This window comes from Pungitius pungitius, chromosome 6 (assembly GCF_949316345.1).
Source record: "Pungitius pungitius chromosome 6, fPunPun2.1, whole genome shotgun sequence".
NCBI lineage: Eukaryota > Metazoa > Chordata > Actinopteri > Perciformes > Gasterosteidae > Pungitius > Pungitius pungitius.
Window position 1 is genome coordinate 17,094,699 of NC_084905.1, and position 16,148 is coordinate 17,110,846.

At 47.5% G+C, this 16,148-nt stretch overlaps 1 protein-coding gene across 5 annotated transcripts in view; it reads left to right on the forward strand.

The window, feature by feature from the left end:
- The window catches only part of LOC119195672 (pleckstrin homology domain-containing family A member 5-like), a 57,038-nt gene that overhangs the window by 34,968 nt on the left and 5,922 nt on the right, over nucleotides 1-16,148 (forward strand). For 3 of the 5 annotated variants that reach the window (XM_062562939.1, XM_062562937.1, XM_062562940.1), the window contains exons 7-21: nucleotides 1,549-1,621; nucleotides 3,431-3,531; nucleotides 4,519-4,634; nucleotides 6,046-6,543; nucleotides 7,693-8,176; nucleotides 8,285-8,368; nucleotides 9,059-9,178; nucleotides 10,043-10,096; nucleotides 10,706-10,786; nucleotides 13,152-13,214; nucleotides 13,287-13,367; nucleotides 14,193-14,342; nucleotides 14,470-14,571; nucleotides 15,114-15,263; nucleotides 15,765-15,911. In XM_062562939.1, the coding sequence (XP_062418923.1) occupies nucleotides 1,549-1,621; nucleotides 3,431-3,531; nucleotides 4,519-4,634; nucleotides 6,046-6,543; nucleotides 7,693-8,176; nucleotides 8,285-8,368; nucleotides 9,059-9,178; nucleotides 10,043-10,096; nucleotides 10,706-10,786; nucleotides 13,152-13,214; nucleotides 13,287-13,367; nucleotides 14,193-14,342; nucleotides 14,470-14,571; nucleotides 15,114-15,263; nucleotides 15,765-15,911 (2,304 nt within the window). Of the gene's footprint in view, nucleotides 1-1,548; nucleotides 1,622-3,430; nucleotides 3,532-3,783; nucleotides 4,237-4,261; nucleotides 4,312-4,468; nucleotides 4,635-6,045; nucleotides 6,544-7,692; nucleotides 8,177-8,284; nucleotides 8,369-9,058; nucleotides 9,179-10,042; nucleotides 10,097-10,705; nucleotides 10,787-13,151; nucleotides 13,215-13,286; nucleotides 13,368-14,192; nucleotides 14,343-14,469; nucleotides 14,572-15,113; nucleotides 15,264-15,764; nucleotides 15,912-16,148 lie in introns of those variants that run through there. The other 2 variants (XM_062562942.1, XM_062562941.1) reach the window with 2 other exon arrangements.

The following is a 16,148-nucleotide window of genomic DNA, read 5'->3' on the forward strand; positions in this document are numbered from 1 at the left end:
GCCGATTATCTTTTGATTGGTTGATTTGTGAATGCTGTTTAGAAATGCATTTCACATTATATTTGAGGAAAGTCCATGAAACATCCCACCAATATAAATGCAATGTTCGGACAACTTTCCTTCTTTTTCCACGTAGAACAATTGGAAGTTCTCTCCATTAGATCTGCAGCTTGCCCGTCACAGAGGAAGCTTTTCGTCTTCCAGGATCCGAGCACTCCTGCCCAGGCCTCTCATCCAGTGCGGGCAGTGGTTAAATACCAAATCCCTCATTTCGGCTGCCTGGTTACTCACAGGAGGGTGAACAGGGGGTGCTCGAGGCAGCTCTTTGCCAAACAGGAGTCTCTCATGCTTCCTAAGTAGGAAACTCATTTACTTTTGATTGCAGCCTCCCGGCGCAGTTTTGTGAACACATGATGGCTTCCTTTGGTACAGCTGCCAGCTGCTATTTCTTTGGGGACCTCCATCAGGGTCGCCGTAGATCAAGCAAAAGACTCACAAGTCTGCTACTGTGAATAAAGGCTGGATTTGCACTTTTATTTCCCTGCCTCATTGAAACCTGGAAGCTATTGAAGTCCTTGGCGGAGGAAAAAGCTGCAGCCCTCGAGGAGAACAAAATGCCGCAATGATTGATGTGACGGTGAAAGCCTCGTTGTTTTTCTTTTCCCGCCTGAACTGAGCAAAACCTGACAGAACTTCTGATGGAAGCGTATTCAGGAACGCGTCGTAAAACGAGAGGTTAAGTCCCTGATTGGACAGAGGGAAGGTGAGGAATCAATGGACGCCTTTCTGACGCGCCTCCACCCGTGAACGTGCCGGCCAGGATCTGGTTTGGCCATGTTTTTTAAATTATTTTATTCATACTAATGTGTTAAACATGCTGGGTCCATGGAAGTGAATTTCCATTCAAAATAAACTGCAGCCCACATGGTGTTTGACCATAATGACAGAGTCCTTGTGGTCCCGCCCCCTACTTTTGTCCCCCGGGTGGAATCCGCGATTAAGAGCCATGCTCAAGTTTTCCAATGAGGCGAACGGGGGGAGTTAATACCCGCTTCCTCACCCTTCATCCTGCTCAAGCAGCAGCCTGGAAAACCCCTTTGATCACAGCATTGCGATACCAAAAAACAATTTGGGCAGAGGAGATTTATTTCTGTTGCCCATACGACATACTTTTAAAAAAAATATTATTTTTAAAGCTATTTGGTTTCATTTACACCACGGAGGACTTATTATGTTTATTATATGACAAAAGTTCCATCTGGTGTCTGGTCTCTTTTGAATGGCAGAATGAAGCGTTTTACACCCCAATGTGCAGAAAGACAGAGTTTAGGAAGCAGAATTGAAGGCATAACATAGAAAGTTGCCAACTGATTATAATGCATAAAGTGGGGTTGAACCCTGGAAGCAATTTAAGCTATTGTCTTTGTGGAGGTACGGTTAGTCTTTAACTAAATGCCTCCAAGTAGCCGTCAGCTATTCACAGACGGAACAATTAAACTAATTAAGCGAGTAGTAGCCATTCACACCATTCCCCCGGTGTCTTTTCAGGACAGCACGGGGATGAAGCTGTGGAAGAAGCGGTGGTTCGTGCTGTCTGACCTGTGCCTCTTCTACTACAGAGGTGAGTCCCGTCTTCTCGGCCCCCAACGTGCCTCATCGGTGCTTCACCGTGTTACAGCGATACTGTTATTCCGCCAACGGCGCTCAGGGCTGTTGTGACCTTCAGAGGCATCGTGAATGTTACTACATCTGTATCCAAGGCCCCTGTGGTAAGCAGTCCTGACAGGACCACCCAAGGAGACTTATTAATTGAAATGCCTCTCGTCATCTGATTTGCCGTTTGAGTGATCATTATGTCCCCCGAGAAAAGTCGGTGCTTTTAATAGAGCTCTGATGCAGCCCTGATGTTGATAAGAGAAAGCAAGGCAGGATATGGGATTTCACACCACGGTTCCAGCGGTTGTGTTGTTTGGATACAGTGGTTGCATGCCAGCGTTGTTATTGGATTCAGTCGCATTCAACAAAGTTCATCTTGTTAATAGTTAAAGACTCCACATTGGCATTACCACAGTATTAGTATAGTATATTGTCCGATCGTCCTTAATATGTGCAGTGTATACTGTATATTGTTCTTTAATTGGGTGCACCAATTAATTTTATTAATTATAATTTTATTTATTTATACTGAAGCAAACATTTGAAGGAATTTCTATTTAATTTGCTGTTGAATAGCAAACATGCAGAAGGTAAGTTTTAGATGTGGGTGTTTTTAATGAGATTGTATTGACTGAGCTGCTATTGACTGGGCATCATGGCTTCACTCACGCAGTTCTAATGTTCAGGTCAAATATTGACACAGCTGTGTCCAGAGAACATTCGAGAGCTTTCCTACCAAAAAGAAAAGAAACCAATCCTGTGTATCATCGAGGCTGTAAAGTAATTGTAGTCGAAGTTTACCGTTAGTCCGCTTCTACAAAGAGCATAAAACCAGTCCACATATCCCAAAGCCCCCTGGCTCCCTTGATGCGGATACAGTCACCATTTCTGCTGATCACGCTGACATCTAGTCTGTGTTATTTCTGGTGTCCGCCTGCCTGTCGCCTTCTGTCCGCCCACCGGCTGATAAAAGCCCCGGGCAGCAGCGGAACCCAAAGGCTTCATCCAGACGGACACGTGGAGAAGTCCACCCATCAGCAGAGAGCAGGCACGGAGGTCACCGGCCCTCCGCCGAGCACGAGCGCTCTCTGACTGTTATTGTGGGCTCAGGAGCCCCACTGCAGAGACCTGATAGATGCAGGGAGCTGGTGGGCCGCGAGAAGCGTCTATCCTTCAATCCTTCAGACTTAATGGGCTCCAGTTCCCTCCCCCCCGGAGCTCAAACATGCAGTAACTGTGCCGAGCATCGGTCAGCACCACGTATGTTACTCATCCCATCACGGCCGGTTTATGTAAGGAGACTTTAACGTACACGCACAGACGCATACACTAAACAAGTGAGGCAAGTGCGCGTTTGGGGCTGCTGCTGTCACTTCCTTGATGTATTTAGTTTTAGTTTTCCAGCCCTGTTTTTGTTTTGGGTATGTGATGCAGATGGCTTACAACAAATTAGGAGGTTAAGCAATTCCCCGCTTTAAAACTGGCGACTCAATCTACCCCCCCGTGGAGAGTGCTGCATTGTTGATGTGGAGCACTGTCTGCTAACTTAATGAGGATTAGAGGGGCCGAGCTGCACGGGATGTTGAATCAATGCTCATCTTTTGCTCTGATTGGCTGCTGCTCATCGCACACACTCCACATTTCTCCTGGCCCCTTTTCAAAGTTTACAAATGTGTCACACTTAAGAGTTTATTGCAAAATCTCAGAGGGACTGATGTAAAAAAAAAAAAAACGCCCCCTAATGCATTGCGTTGGCTTGTTTTTGTCTCCGCAGACGAAAAGGAGGAGGGGATTCTTGGCAGCATCCTCCTGCCGAGCTTCCGTGTGTCCATGCTGTCTGTGGACGACCACATCAACAGGAAATATGCCTTCAAGGTCAGTGCGTGTCTTCATCAAACTTTGTGTGGCTGCACATTTATCGGATACGTACAAGTAGATGACACGGTTTCATTCACCCTACACATTGCCATTCTACGATAACTTCTTAGTTACTGTGTGACATTTTTCAACTGCTTTTGAACCAACAATTAAGGACGCTTCTGTATGACCAACATGAGTAAAAGAGACCACCAGCCAGAGGATGGGCTACTTCCACGTAGTTGCCCTTGACAAAGTAACCCCTTGCAGGGCAGGGGGCCCGTTCCATGGGATCCACTGGTGTGTACGCGATCTGTGGGTCTTTTTACAGAGACCACAAAGCAGTCTTGCCTAGCACGGCTAAACACAGACACCCAGGAGTCTGCTCAAGGTCTCTCCAACCACACAGCCCACTCCTTTTCCAACCTCCACTCGGAGAGAGCGAGAGACCGACCGGCCGACCCCTCTTCAGGAATGGCCTGACTTTTTGACTGCATATTTTAATTTTCCCCCCGTCTCTTAAATGGCCATGTTATTAAAGATTCCTTAGATAGATTAAAGGTTCCTTTCCCAAGATAATTCTGAAGTAATTGCAGCACTGTGACTTTTTCTTGTTTATTTTTTCCAGTCATTGGTAAACAGGATATTGAGGTTGTTCACTTAACATTCTGTTTTTCTCTACGTGTGTGTGTGTGTGTGTGTGTGTGTGTGTGTGGGTTTAACAATACATTGATTTGTCCACTGCAAGGGAAGAGAGCAACTAAAGAACATTGTTTCGGCCATACAATGAACTGCATGGTAAGTCCTACAATAAATTCACTCCCTTAATATAGAAGCATGCATGAAACTCCAGTTACTCCTGTCTTGCATCACTATTTGTTAAAACAAACAATTTGCTTTCTGTCCAGTGTGAGCGATCCCAGTTGACGTGATGCTTTTCTCTTCTCTCTTTCAGGTAACCTTCTGTGTGTGTGTGTCCCTTTTCCCTGTTCATTGTTCAAACAGGCAACGCATCCCAACATGCGGACGTACTATTTTTGCTCCGACACGGCCAAAGAGATGGAGGCTTGGATGAAAGTTATGACCGATGCCGCACTTGTGCATTCCGAGCCAGTCAAGAGGTTTGTTTAAAGAATCACTAGCACAGAGAGTGCCTGTATTTCATTTGAATTGAATGGCGTAAAAGACATTTGAAAATGAAATATGAGGGCGGTTGTTTGTAAACAGGAATTACTTGGCTCCTTGGTTCGATTCGAAATCCAGATTTTTCTTTTTAACCATTTGTTTTGTAAACCAGTGCTTAGGCACCAGTTCACCACCTGTCAACAACTAGTGTGATTTTATTACACACGGATGCAGTGGGCATGTAGTCGCTGAGATGTATGTATGCACGCTGCTGGTTGATCTGAACATGCACAGCTGCGCCGGCTGATGAGAATCAGTGACTCATCGGGATAGAGTTTTTTCCTTCTTATTTTTTTTTCAACTTTGTTAAATGTCTGTCACTTGGCTGCCCGCCTGTCTAATGCTCCCTCTGATGTGGGTGAGCGGAGGCGTAGTGGTGAAGTGCTTTATAATTACACGGAGCACTAGTGCCTGAAATTCACTGGATAGCAAGGGGACAGTGTGGCGCTGTTATAAGGCAGGAGTATAACGGCATGGCAAAGCCTTTCCACACTATTCTGAAGGCAAAGTATCTATTGTGTTATATTTTTCTATGCACGGCATCCCTTCGTTTTTTAAGGTTGTGTAAAAGGAGGAGATATGGTAGCCAAACTCCTTATCTGTTGAAGACCTTTCCCTTAAAGCGTTCCCACAATCTCTTCAGAATGTCTTATAAAGCATGAGTAAATGCACTCCCAGCTTTCTTTGGAACAAATGTGTGCTCTAGCGGTCTGCCGGAGCCGCAGATGGCTGGAGAAGACATTACGTGACTGGTGCTGCTATTTAAAAGGATACAATTGAAAACCGAAGGAGAGACTTTCCTACTCCCCTCTTACTGCTTACCCAGCGAGCCGTGCTGCTGAGGGGAATTTGCCAAACTTTGAAGCTGTGACCTTGAGGCCAAGGAGTAGTGGTGTCAGTTACCTCTGGAGACCTCCCCAAGGGCCACAGAGCTGTGTTTAGGTCTTTTAGAGAGAAGGCAAAGAGGGGAGCTGCGAATGGATTACCGGAGTCTGGGCAGCACCTTCGTGGCGTGCCCCAGAAGAGCCAACGCTTTATTGGAGGTATCTGATTTCCTTTAACACGCCTGGCCTCCTCTGGCAGCTGGAAGAAACATTCTACACCTCCGCCCATTTTCTTTGCACTTTCTTTTTGTCTCCGAGCTGGCCCCACTAGCAGGGTTCACAAAGGCAACGGATTAGGTCTGCAGTATATTTGATCCTCAATCACATTTTACTTGTGATCTGTTCCACAGATGGAGCTTCCCATTGAATCTATTCTACTCGTCAATCTTATGGGTCTTGATTGGCTTCAGCTAACACGGTTCCTGAGAGGTTTTTCATAAGGCCTCTTCTTTGTCTTCATCAGGTTGGACAGGCTAAAGGTGGAGCAGTGCGGGCCGCAAGAGATCAATCACGTGGCCAACTACCGGCCTCCGCTCACGCAGCCCGAAATCCACAACAATCAACTGAACATCGAGCGCGCCCCCGAAGCCCCCCCCGCCGCCGCAGCGGACGATGAGCGAAAGCAGCGGGACGCCGCGCGCTACGGCTTCCAGCAGGACGGGGCGGAGCGCGAGCGCCCGCTCACAAAGATCAACAGCATCAAGCTGCAGCCGGCGCAGGCGGCGGCCGTCAAGGCCAGCGTCGCCTCGCCGCAGACACCGACCGAGGTGGACGGGTCGCGCCACGGCCCCCAGGTCAACGGATCAGGGGAGCAAGCCGCGCAGGACGGGACTGGGGTCCCTCCTCGCCGGAGTCCCACTCCCGAGCCGGACCGCGCGCTGAGCAGGACCAGCTCCATGCAGCAACTGGAGCACTGGGTCCGCACCCAGAGGGGCCGTAGCCAGGACGACGACACCAGGAGGTTGGCTTGATTATATCATCCATTGTGGGTTTAAAAAAGAAAACGTTTACTGTTTTGCGTTGTGTGACCTCAAGCTTTTTGTGCGGCAAAAGGAGAAAGCAAGTAGTGTTTTTAGGTGATTGCACAAGAGTCAAAACTTGTTCTTCTGAGACAGGAGAGTAATTCTCCTAAAGCACCCGAGGGCCCGTTTGCATGTGCATACGTCTTCCCAAAGCTTCTTAGTCCTATTTCTGTCAAAAGCGGTTTTGTTCACAGCCAGAGGATTCACCATGACTTAAACACTCTGATATTACACTGTTAAGTGCACTAGTAAGTATAACTGGGCAGGAACAATAGCCAGAGCTGCTGCCTGCCACCGGCCTGCTGTGAGAGTCCCATTTTTAATTGGTTGGGATTAATCCTCCTCTCTCACTGTCTGCCCGTCTGTCGGTGTGTTTGTCCCCCCATCTGCTTATCGTCATGTTAGACACAACCTTTGCCTTTTTGCCTTCATTCACTGAAAGAAATAAGCACCATGGATTTATAAATGTGAACTTTCTGTAGTGGGGCTGTATGATGAGTGTAAACTCCCTCTCCATATTCTCCCCATTCAGTCTTCACTACATGCGTGTTCTCAGAATAATACTTGGTTTCCATTTAGTTTTGAGCCTTTTCTTATGCGTTTTACGCACCGATGAGCCTTAACAGGAAGCGCTCTCTGGGACGGTGCACTGACTTTGAACTCGCTGTGGAAGCCGAGCTTTTCAAAGCGGTGGTATCGCTGGAAAGGGATCATTTGCTGGCAAAGGTTTTCAAAGGCCAGTCGAGCCTTTCCCTGACTTGCTGTATCATAACATGACCACACTTTGATTAGTCAGATTCAAGTTATAAATTGGTGTTTTCGTTTTGCGTAATTTAAGATTTAATAATTCAGTAAAAAAGGACTACAAACAAACTCCTCTAGCTTCAACCTGCCACGCGGAGCCTATTAGTCATGATACAAAATCCCATTTAAATAAATTAAAGTTGTTCCATACATTTTTTACCTTTTGATGTTTATATTTAGACACTTCTTGAAAATAAGTATCTCTGCTACCTATCTATGTTGATATTCATTTGTAAATGGTGTGCTGATCTGTTACTGTTACTCTTCCCGCCCCCTCCATCCAGCATCACGTCCTACCAGACGCTGCCTAGAAACATGCCGAGCCACCGGGTGGCCTACATGCCACACTACGGCGACGGCTACAGCAGCATGCCCAGGAATAGCATGGCGCAGAGGGACAGCATCTGCAGCATGTCGCCCTCGTTGTACGAGCAGTCGCTGGGGCCCTCGGTGGACAAGCGGCGCTCCATGCGCGACGACACCATGTGGCAGCTGTTTGAGTGGCGGCAGCGGCAGGCCTACACCAGGCCGCCGCCGCCGGGCCTCTACAGAGACATGGCCAGTCCCAAGACCATGATCAACCTGTCGGAGCACGCCGCGCCAAGCCACTCCATCCCCCCCTCGCCCTCCCACGGCTCGCTGTCCATGTACGGCGGCTACTCCCCCATGCGCTCCTACAACGTCGCGGGCGCCCGCTCGGAGGTGTCCTCTCCCGTCTACAGAGGGGACGCCAGCATCGACAGGCGGCTCAGGCCGCAGCACAACAAGGTCAGCAGAGGCGCGCATTGGCACAAAAATCCCCATATCTTCCTTGTATTTGTTTTGACAAGATCTCAATATTTTGGCAAGTAAAACCAAAAGTGTTGTGTACTGCAGTACGCCTACCCGCCGGATAGGAGGTCGATGCCTGCGGGGATCCCAGTTCAGACCATCAGCGCCCAGTCGCTCCACGGCAAAACAGTACGTCCATATCCATGTTGTCCCCTCCTGTGTCCATCGCTGTCCTCTCGCTGAAGTACCCAGTTACTTCACCCTCAAACAAGTGTGCAGAGCCCACATTTGTGTTTAATTGGACTTTCGTTGAAGGACCAGTCTATTTTTACAACTCCACCTACTGTGCCTCTTTCCCTCTCCCTCTTTCTGTCCTCTATGCCCTTCCACGAAGACATTTTGACAGAATCTCAGGAGACAGCTGTAGGCAGAACTCGGATGCATGTTCCAAGTGGTCGGATTTAGGGTGCGCTCGCTTTAGGGGCTCTTTTTCACTCGCTTCACATGGGTTGAGACTTAAAAGCCTCGTCACTCGGCTTGCTAAGCTAGATCAGGGATGTATGTCGAGGCCGCCGTACGCAGCGCTATGTGCTCGCCGAGCTGGGAAAGTGTGAACTGGATTCTGTAACAAATGCTAAACGGCCCTTCTGTCTTGATCTGAACCGTGTTGAATTTGCATGCTGCTGACAGCGATTGCACCTCCGATAATCTCACGGCCCCCTGCATGAAAAAGCAGATGTAACAACTATTCACCTGTTTGGAGCGCCATATGTCTAAATCTCCTCTCCTGGTGTGTTCTCTCCTCTCCCACCCCCTTTTTGCGGTGTGTCCCTGTTTTTATTGTGGCTGTGTATTTCCCCTCTCCTCCTTCCCTCGCAGCCTGAGGAACTGACTCTGCTGCTCATAAAGCTGCGGCGGCAGCAGGCCGAGCTAAACAGTGTCCGGGAGCGCACCGTAGCACAGCTTATGCAACTAAACATGGACGGAGACAACCCAAAGGTCAGGCCCCCGGAGACGGCCTGTGTGTTAGTGTGTGGTGTGCGTGCGCCATCTTTAACCACTTCCATTATCCATCACGATCCAGAGGGAATTTTCTTTTGGGTTCTTTACACCTGGCGGATTTAAGGAGAAAAGGTGCTGCAATAGGCACTTTCTCCATGACAGGCTTTTCTTTGGCTTGAAGTTATCTCTTCGCCACAATTCAGCATCGGCTACTTTACTCTAGATCTTTCACGAAAACGAGCAGAATAAGCTAATCTCCCACGCAGAATTTAACTGATACAGTCAGATCCTTACATTTTATCCTTATCGAGCAAGCAGCAGATTTCAATTATTTTAATAGTCCATACAGATGTTAGCCGGAAATGAATCTCAAAGCCGGTCGTGAGCTTAAGGAGCGACCGGCTGAAGAGGTCAAGACTGCTGGCATGTGGAAATGTCAAAGCGGGATTTTTGCATTTCAAGTCTCCCAAGTGGATGTGGGTCAATCAAGCCTGAGAAGGATTGTGGGGTTTAGCTTTATAATCGATCTTGTCTCATATGGCCAAAGATCGTAGCCCTATCTGATGTACTTCAGTAGGTCAATTATCAAGATGCTCACTTTCAATTTTAGGGATGTCAAGTATTATTTCAACCTCAGCTCACTGTTAGTTCACCCATAGTCCACTCACTCTGTTTATAGTGTACACCTGCTACCTGATTTCTTCACCTTGACTTGTCCTGCCTTCTTCTCTGTCCGTTCCTATTTGGGCACACTGAACATAACCTACTTGTGTGGACGAGCGCAAGAGAGCGTCCGTGACTTCTTTTTCTTTTGTCTCACTCTTGCATTTTATTTCCTCTACTCTTTGCTGCTGACGTTAGAACGACATTCTCTCCCATCACCTCCAAAGGAACCTCATGTTTTTGGACTATCAGGTGGGGTAATGCATGACTGCATGGCCCTGTCTCCTGTCATGAAATGAATTCACCATGTAATGCTTTGCTATTGTTGTATTAACCAGCAGTCTGCTAAAAAAAAAAGCCTTTGATTCCCTGTTTGTTGAATATTCAACTCTTGTTTAATGCTCTACTACATGGCATGGACAGATGTCACACACGCACAAAGCATTTTTAGTCTGAGCCATTCATTCATTAGTCTGCTATACGTATTAATATCTATTCTGTACAGTTTAAGGATATATTTCTTATACAACACATATGAAGAGTTGTGTGTATCGTGTCATAGAACCGCTGCAGAATCTGCTGTTATTTAACTCAAGAGCTCTGACTGTGATTATAAACATGTATGGTACACATAGGCACAATGCCACATTGCTGCTAATAAATGTCATAGCGAAGTGTGCTTGCCTCGGATTTGTGTAACCATCGAGGATTATGTAATTTAGCTCCTCAGTCTGAAAATATATTCCATTTCTAAGCTTTGCATCACAATAAGAGCGAGAGAGAGAGATGTACCAACGTTGTCCGTGTTGTCACTGCTGTGAACTGACACTTGCTATATCGCTCCTCTCCACACTGGACTAGATGAAGGAAAGTGACCCTTTAATCGTCATGACTCACACTTTGATTGAGAACTCTGCCCCAAGGCCTCAACTTTACCACCAAGTAAGGCCAGCCGAAGGCTTTGCTCCGCCTCACCAGTCGCTGTTGTTATTTTGGTCTGTTTTGCAATGCTCCTCCTTCGGTGTCCAAGTCCTCATGGCATCTTGAGACTGGTCTCCCTGTACTGTCTGTATCGCCAGCACCTCCTCATCCATCGCTTTTGACTGTTCTCATGTTATGAGAAGTCATTCCAACATGGGCATGACTTGTCAAAGAGTAGGATGATCCCTCGCAAAGTGTCTGTGCAAGTTAGTGTGTGGGAACTAAATGTAGTTCATTGTAGATGTAGATTAATCTAGAAGCTGCTCCATGTTTAGAACACACCCAGCTCGCTGTGTGACCGTCCTAAATTAAAAATGAAAGCCCCATCCTTTAGCTAGCAAAGTTTCGAGTCTTTACTCATCGTGTTTTGTCTCGGGGGGGGGGGCCAAACCACTGAAGGTTAGTTAGGGTGGGGTCGTCGATAGGCCATCGCAGAACGCTTCTCTCATTAGACGAGTCGCCTGGAGTCTGACCCAGTTCACTAGCAAAGACTATATCTTACTGTGAAAAGGGGAACTAATGGCGGGTGTTTTAATGGTAGTAAAGTCAATTCACAAAACAAAGTGATACTACTGTTCTATTAACTCTGTTTGGGTCTACATGACCCGCTGTGTTCACCTGTTTAGTCAGCGAGAAGTGATGACCACGTTAAAGACAGATTTTCTAGCCAAGCGTTCTCTTCCTTCCTCCCCCCCACCACCTCTTGTTGTTCTGCTGGTGGAAACGTGAAACAGGGCCGACTTGTGTATGTGTGACGATGGCTGTGACTTCACTTTGCCACTTTTGTTTCCGCCTGCCCCCAGCGGTGTAAAAGTGCCGCCCCCCACCCCCATCACACCCATTTATTGGCAACAGCTGCATTTCCACCTGTTCAGCTGCCAGAATTGTGTCTCCCTCCTCGTACCCATGTCACTCGAAATCCACACCACAGTGAAGCCTCCTCCCCCCCCGGCCCTCCCCCTTGCTGTGGGAGAGTCTGCATGTTTCTGTGTGGAATGCCATGTGGACCTCAGGTCCCAGCTGCTTTAACTGTGTGGTGCAGCCGAGGAAAAAGGTGTTGAGAACAATGTGTGTGACTGTGGAGCGTTGACACCGAGACGTTTGGACGGTGAGTCATTTCTCTCGTTGTTTTTAGCTCCGTAGACCAGAAGGTTGGATTTGAAATTAGAAATATTATCTATGAAGTTGAAGTGCAGTTAGATTTAGGTATTTTAATTAGGTGCAAGAAAATGAATGGAAACTTTCTGTGTGACAAAACAGCAATGAGACAATGAGTTTAGGGTCCAACAGATCTGGGATTACTGTGATTATGTGATTACTCGCTGGAGAGCAGACAGGAAGCAAAAAGACCCAGAAAACAAGAGATGGGGAAGATGGCGTAGCTTCTGAGAGAAAATAGATCCGGTTAACTAGTCTAGTCTTGGGCTAGTTTTTGTGGCCCAATAAGCAGGTGACAGAACGTGGACATTGGCAGTTTACCCTTCTGTAGCCTAGTCGTTATTATCCAATAAGAGTATCGATTCAGAACAACACAGAAATGTCTCACTGTCCTAATATTGATGTGCAGCACATTTATTGATTCAGATTCAGAAGAGGGGATGAATGATGACTCTGTTAAAAATGGATTTTCTGGAAACATGGGATCCAATGCAGTTTAAATAATTTCCTGTTTGAGCCTTGTGTCTTTTTTCATCTTTAAAATGAGTAGATGAGGCAAGTGGAGAAACGTCCAAGTTAATTCTTTTATTTCTTTTTTTAAATAGATTTTGCGGTAGTAAGAACCGCAGGCTGACATTTATCTCCTTTTGGCTGTATTTTAACCTGTAGTAAATTAACCAAATGGCTTTTGTCCCGAACATCACCACGTTCAAAATGCCTGAGAATATTAGAGGTAAAGTTATTATTCTGGAAATACTGCATTTAATGCAACACACACACACACATTAAGTTGACAGCAAACAGGCAGAATCTTTTGACTAATAGTTGCAGTGAATCTGCAGGAGAAGAAGGCGGTTGGGGCATTGCATCTCATGCGCTGACTCTACAGTTTAGTAAGCAACATTATTGTACATGCCTTACCCTCGCATTTCCAATGAAACCACTGCGGTGTGCTGATGGAGACAAACAACCGTGGGTAATCATCCGAGAGGAGGCCGCGTTTCGACCGGCACGCTCTCCCTCCCTCGCTTCTTCAAACTCACATTGTCCGATTCGGTAACGTCCACTTCAAGGACAAAGTCCAGAGGGACACTGCATTCGATCTCCCGATTCTACTGTGTATGTGCATGTCGGGTGTCTCCGCCTAATGTCCCGTGTGTCCTCACAGCTGGGTCCAGAGGACTACAGGGATCTGGGCTACACACGCGCGGCGGAGGAAGCGGACATTGACGTAAGTTGCGTTCGCGACGTTCCGCGACGGCGTGCGCGGCCGGCTCACGAGTCTCTCCTGTTGTCTCCTCAGACCAAACTGAGCCGGTTGTGCGAGCAGGACAAAGTGGTGAGGACTCAGGAGGACAAACTTCAGCAGCTGTACCGAGAGAAGGTGACCACGCGCTGCACATCTGTCACATTACATTCACTGTGTGAGACGCAAAGAGAATTACACGGTCCAGATTCTGTTTGGATTATGAAAAAAAACCTTGTCTTAAGTTTATATGAAACACATCAAGAAACAGACAAAAAAAACAACTTCAACTTATTATATTTGTTATACGTATTTATAGCCCAGCTGCTGTCATCAGTTTGCAAGGATTTGGTTTCTGCGGGGTTTGATTAGCGGGTCTGAGTGTGGTTGCTGTGCAGCTGCGATCCTACTGCAACAGCAGCAATGCACCGAATTCCACCAGTAATTTCCTACTAAAGCAGGAAGGCATTTCTCGCATACGTGTTTTTATTGGTTTTGTCAAACGAGGAGAGGGGGGTGAAATGCAGCGTAATCTGAGCTATTTGGAGTTACCTCCATTAAAAAATCGGTAATATTATACTGAAATTTATTGTGGACATGGTTGGCTTATTGATTTTGCAAACCATAGACCATAGAAGGATTAATCAGGCATTTATGAATGAAGTAATTATTCTACTAATTAGGGATACCAAACTATGGCTGCCAATTTGAGTTTGCTTATTTTTATTTTTCACTCTGAAAATAGGATTACATTTGCCCTTATTATTTTTTTACATATTTTCATAAACTGCAATTACTCAATAACAAAAACAATACACAGTTTTACCAATGTCCTGGCTTTATTCAAACAATGCAAGAAGTTAGGGCGCTCAAAAAACGTGGCCGCGGGCCACAAAAGCGAGCGGCTCTAACCATCCATCACGTCTAAATCTGGCTGATTGTAATGCGGCGCGTTCCCTTCAGCACACCCTGGAGACGGCGCTGCTTTCAGCCAGCCAGGAGATCGAGATGGGCTCTGAAAGCCCTGCTGCCATGCAGAGTGTTATCCAGCAGAGAGACTTGCTGCAGAGCGGCCTGCTCAGCACCTGCAGAGAGCTCTCCAGAATCGCTGCTGTGAGTCACACGCTGCACTCGCCAACACCAGCCATGTCTTCAGTGATTATTGGGAGTTTTTTTTTTTTTTTTGCCTGCTTTATTTTCCCGTTTTGTCATTCACAAAGTGTACCCTCTGTCCAAACAGGAGTTTGAGCTGTCGTGGAGGGAGTACGAGAAGCTGGAAGCGGACGTGACTCTGGCTAAGAACAAGCTGCTGGAACAGCTGGAAGCACTGGGAAGCCCTCAGGTACGATCCTTCTTAAGACTTGTCCTGATCTCACAAAAAGAAAAACAACACGGCATGAGAGTCTGACCTTGGTCAGGGGTACATAAACTGCAAGAACAACAACAACGGCAGCAGCAGCAACGAAAAGCAGAGTCCTTTGAACACCGAGCGGCCTCAGCGGCGGCGTGGAGGGAGATGGCGGAGCTCTCAAAGCGACGCCGTCGCTGATTGATGACTGCAGCGGGGACGGAGCGGCCCTTAATCAAGGCCGTCTCTTATCCCATCTTTCATCGCGTGAGAGGTGGGCAGACGGGGGGAGAGAGCGCTCCAGCGGGTTCTCCCGGTTGAGCTTGAGTCGAAGCCAAAGCTAATTCCGGGCGGAGAAGTCTGAGGGCCGGCAGGGAGCCGGGGACACCCCCCCCCCCTTCACTGCCCTGCACCATCAGTGACGACATAATTACACATCACTTCCTCCGGCTCTTCTGCGCTGCTGTCGGCTGTGTTCACAACGCCAAGTTATTCTTCCGGTAATAATCAGTGTGTGTGTGTGTGTGCCCACCCAGACGGAGCCTCCCAGCCAGCAGCATGTCCGCATCCAAAAAGAGCTTTGGAGGATTCAAGATGTGATGGAGGCCCTCAGTAACCACAAAGCTCAGAGAGTGGCTGATGGTATGAGCTCGCCCGACGCCAACTTCAGCATGAATAATAACGAGGTGAGGCTCCACCACTAACGGTCGGGTTCAAACGATTCCGCACTGAAACAATGAGGCATTTAATCCCTTAATTGATCAACAGAAAGAATGTGTTGTCCTCTTTTCTCTTTTTTTAAACAGCATCGTATTTTCAATAACCTTCGGTTTTGGGCACCCAACGTAAAGAAATGTTTCTGAAATGATACAGATTGAATATTTGATAATTCAGACAAAATGAATCGATCCTAAAAGTACTCTGCAGTTGAAGCTCCACAGCTGTACAGAATGTCCGATTTAAGCTGAGTGATCACCCAACCCACGCTCATGCTGGTGCTGCTTGAGCGGATGTGTCAGTCCCCCCCTCCCCCCCCACTCCCCCTCTAACAGCTTGTGGAGCTCCTTCTCCCCCTCGCCGGCCAATCAGCTGCTTTTCCCATCTTGTGCCAGATGGCGGTTGCCCTGAGCGTGCTTGGTGGCGCCATGTGTCACTCTGTCCTGTCATGCACTGTAACAATCCCCCAGGAGGACGACTCTGTTCCCCCACGGCCGCCCCTCCCCCAGTCCTATGAGCCCGACCCCCCCAGCGCGCCCCCTGTGCCCCCTCATGCTGGTGTGCGCCCTTCAACGCTGCACAGGCCCGAGGAGAGGAAGAGGAACGGCTCGCACAGCGTAAGCCCTCACGCAGAGCCTGCCGCCCTCGTCTGTGTCGTCACACGTCGTCATCGCTCGCCGCGGTGCTTCTCACTTCCATCTCCACGGACATGTCATGTTTTTAGTTTTGTTTGGATTTTATCCCTTTTATTTTACTTCAAACCATACTTCCATTATTTTTTGTGTTTTCAGCTTCCCTTCTATCTTTTTTTTTTTTTTTTTTTTGGATTGACGTATTTTTTTGTCTGTTGTTGT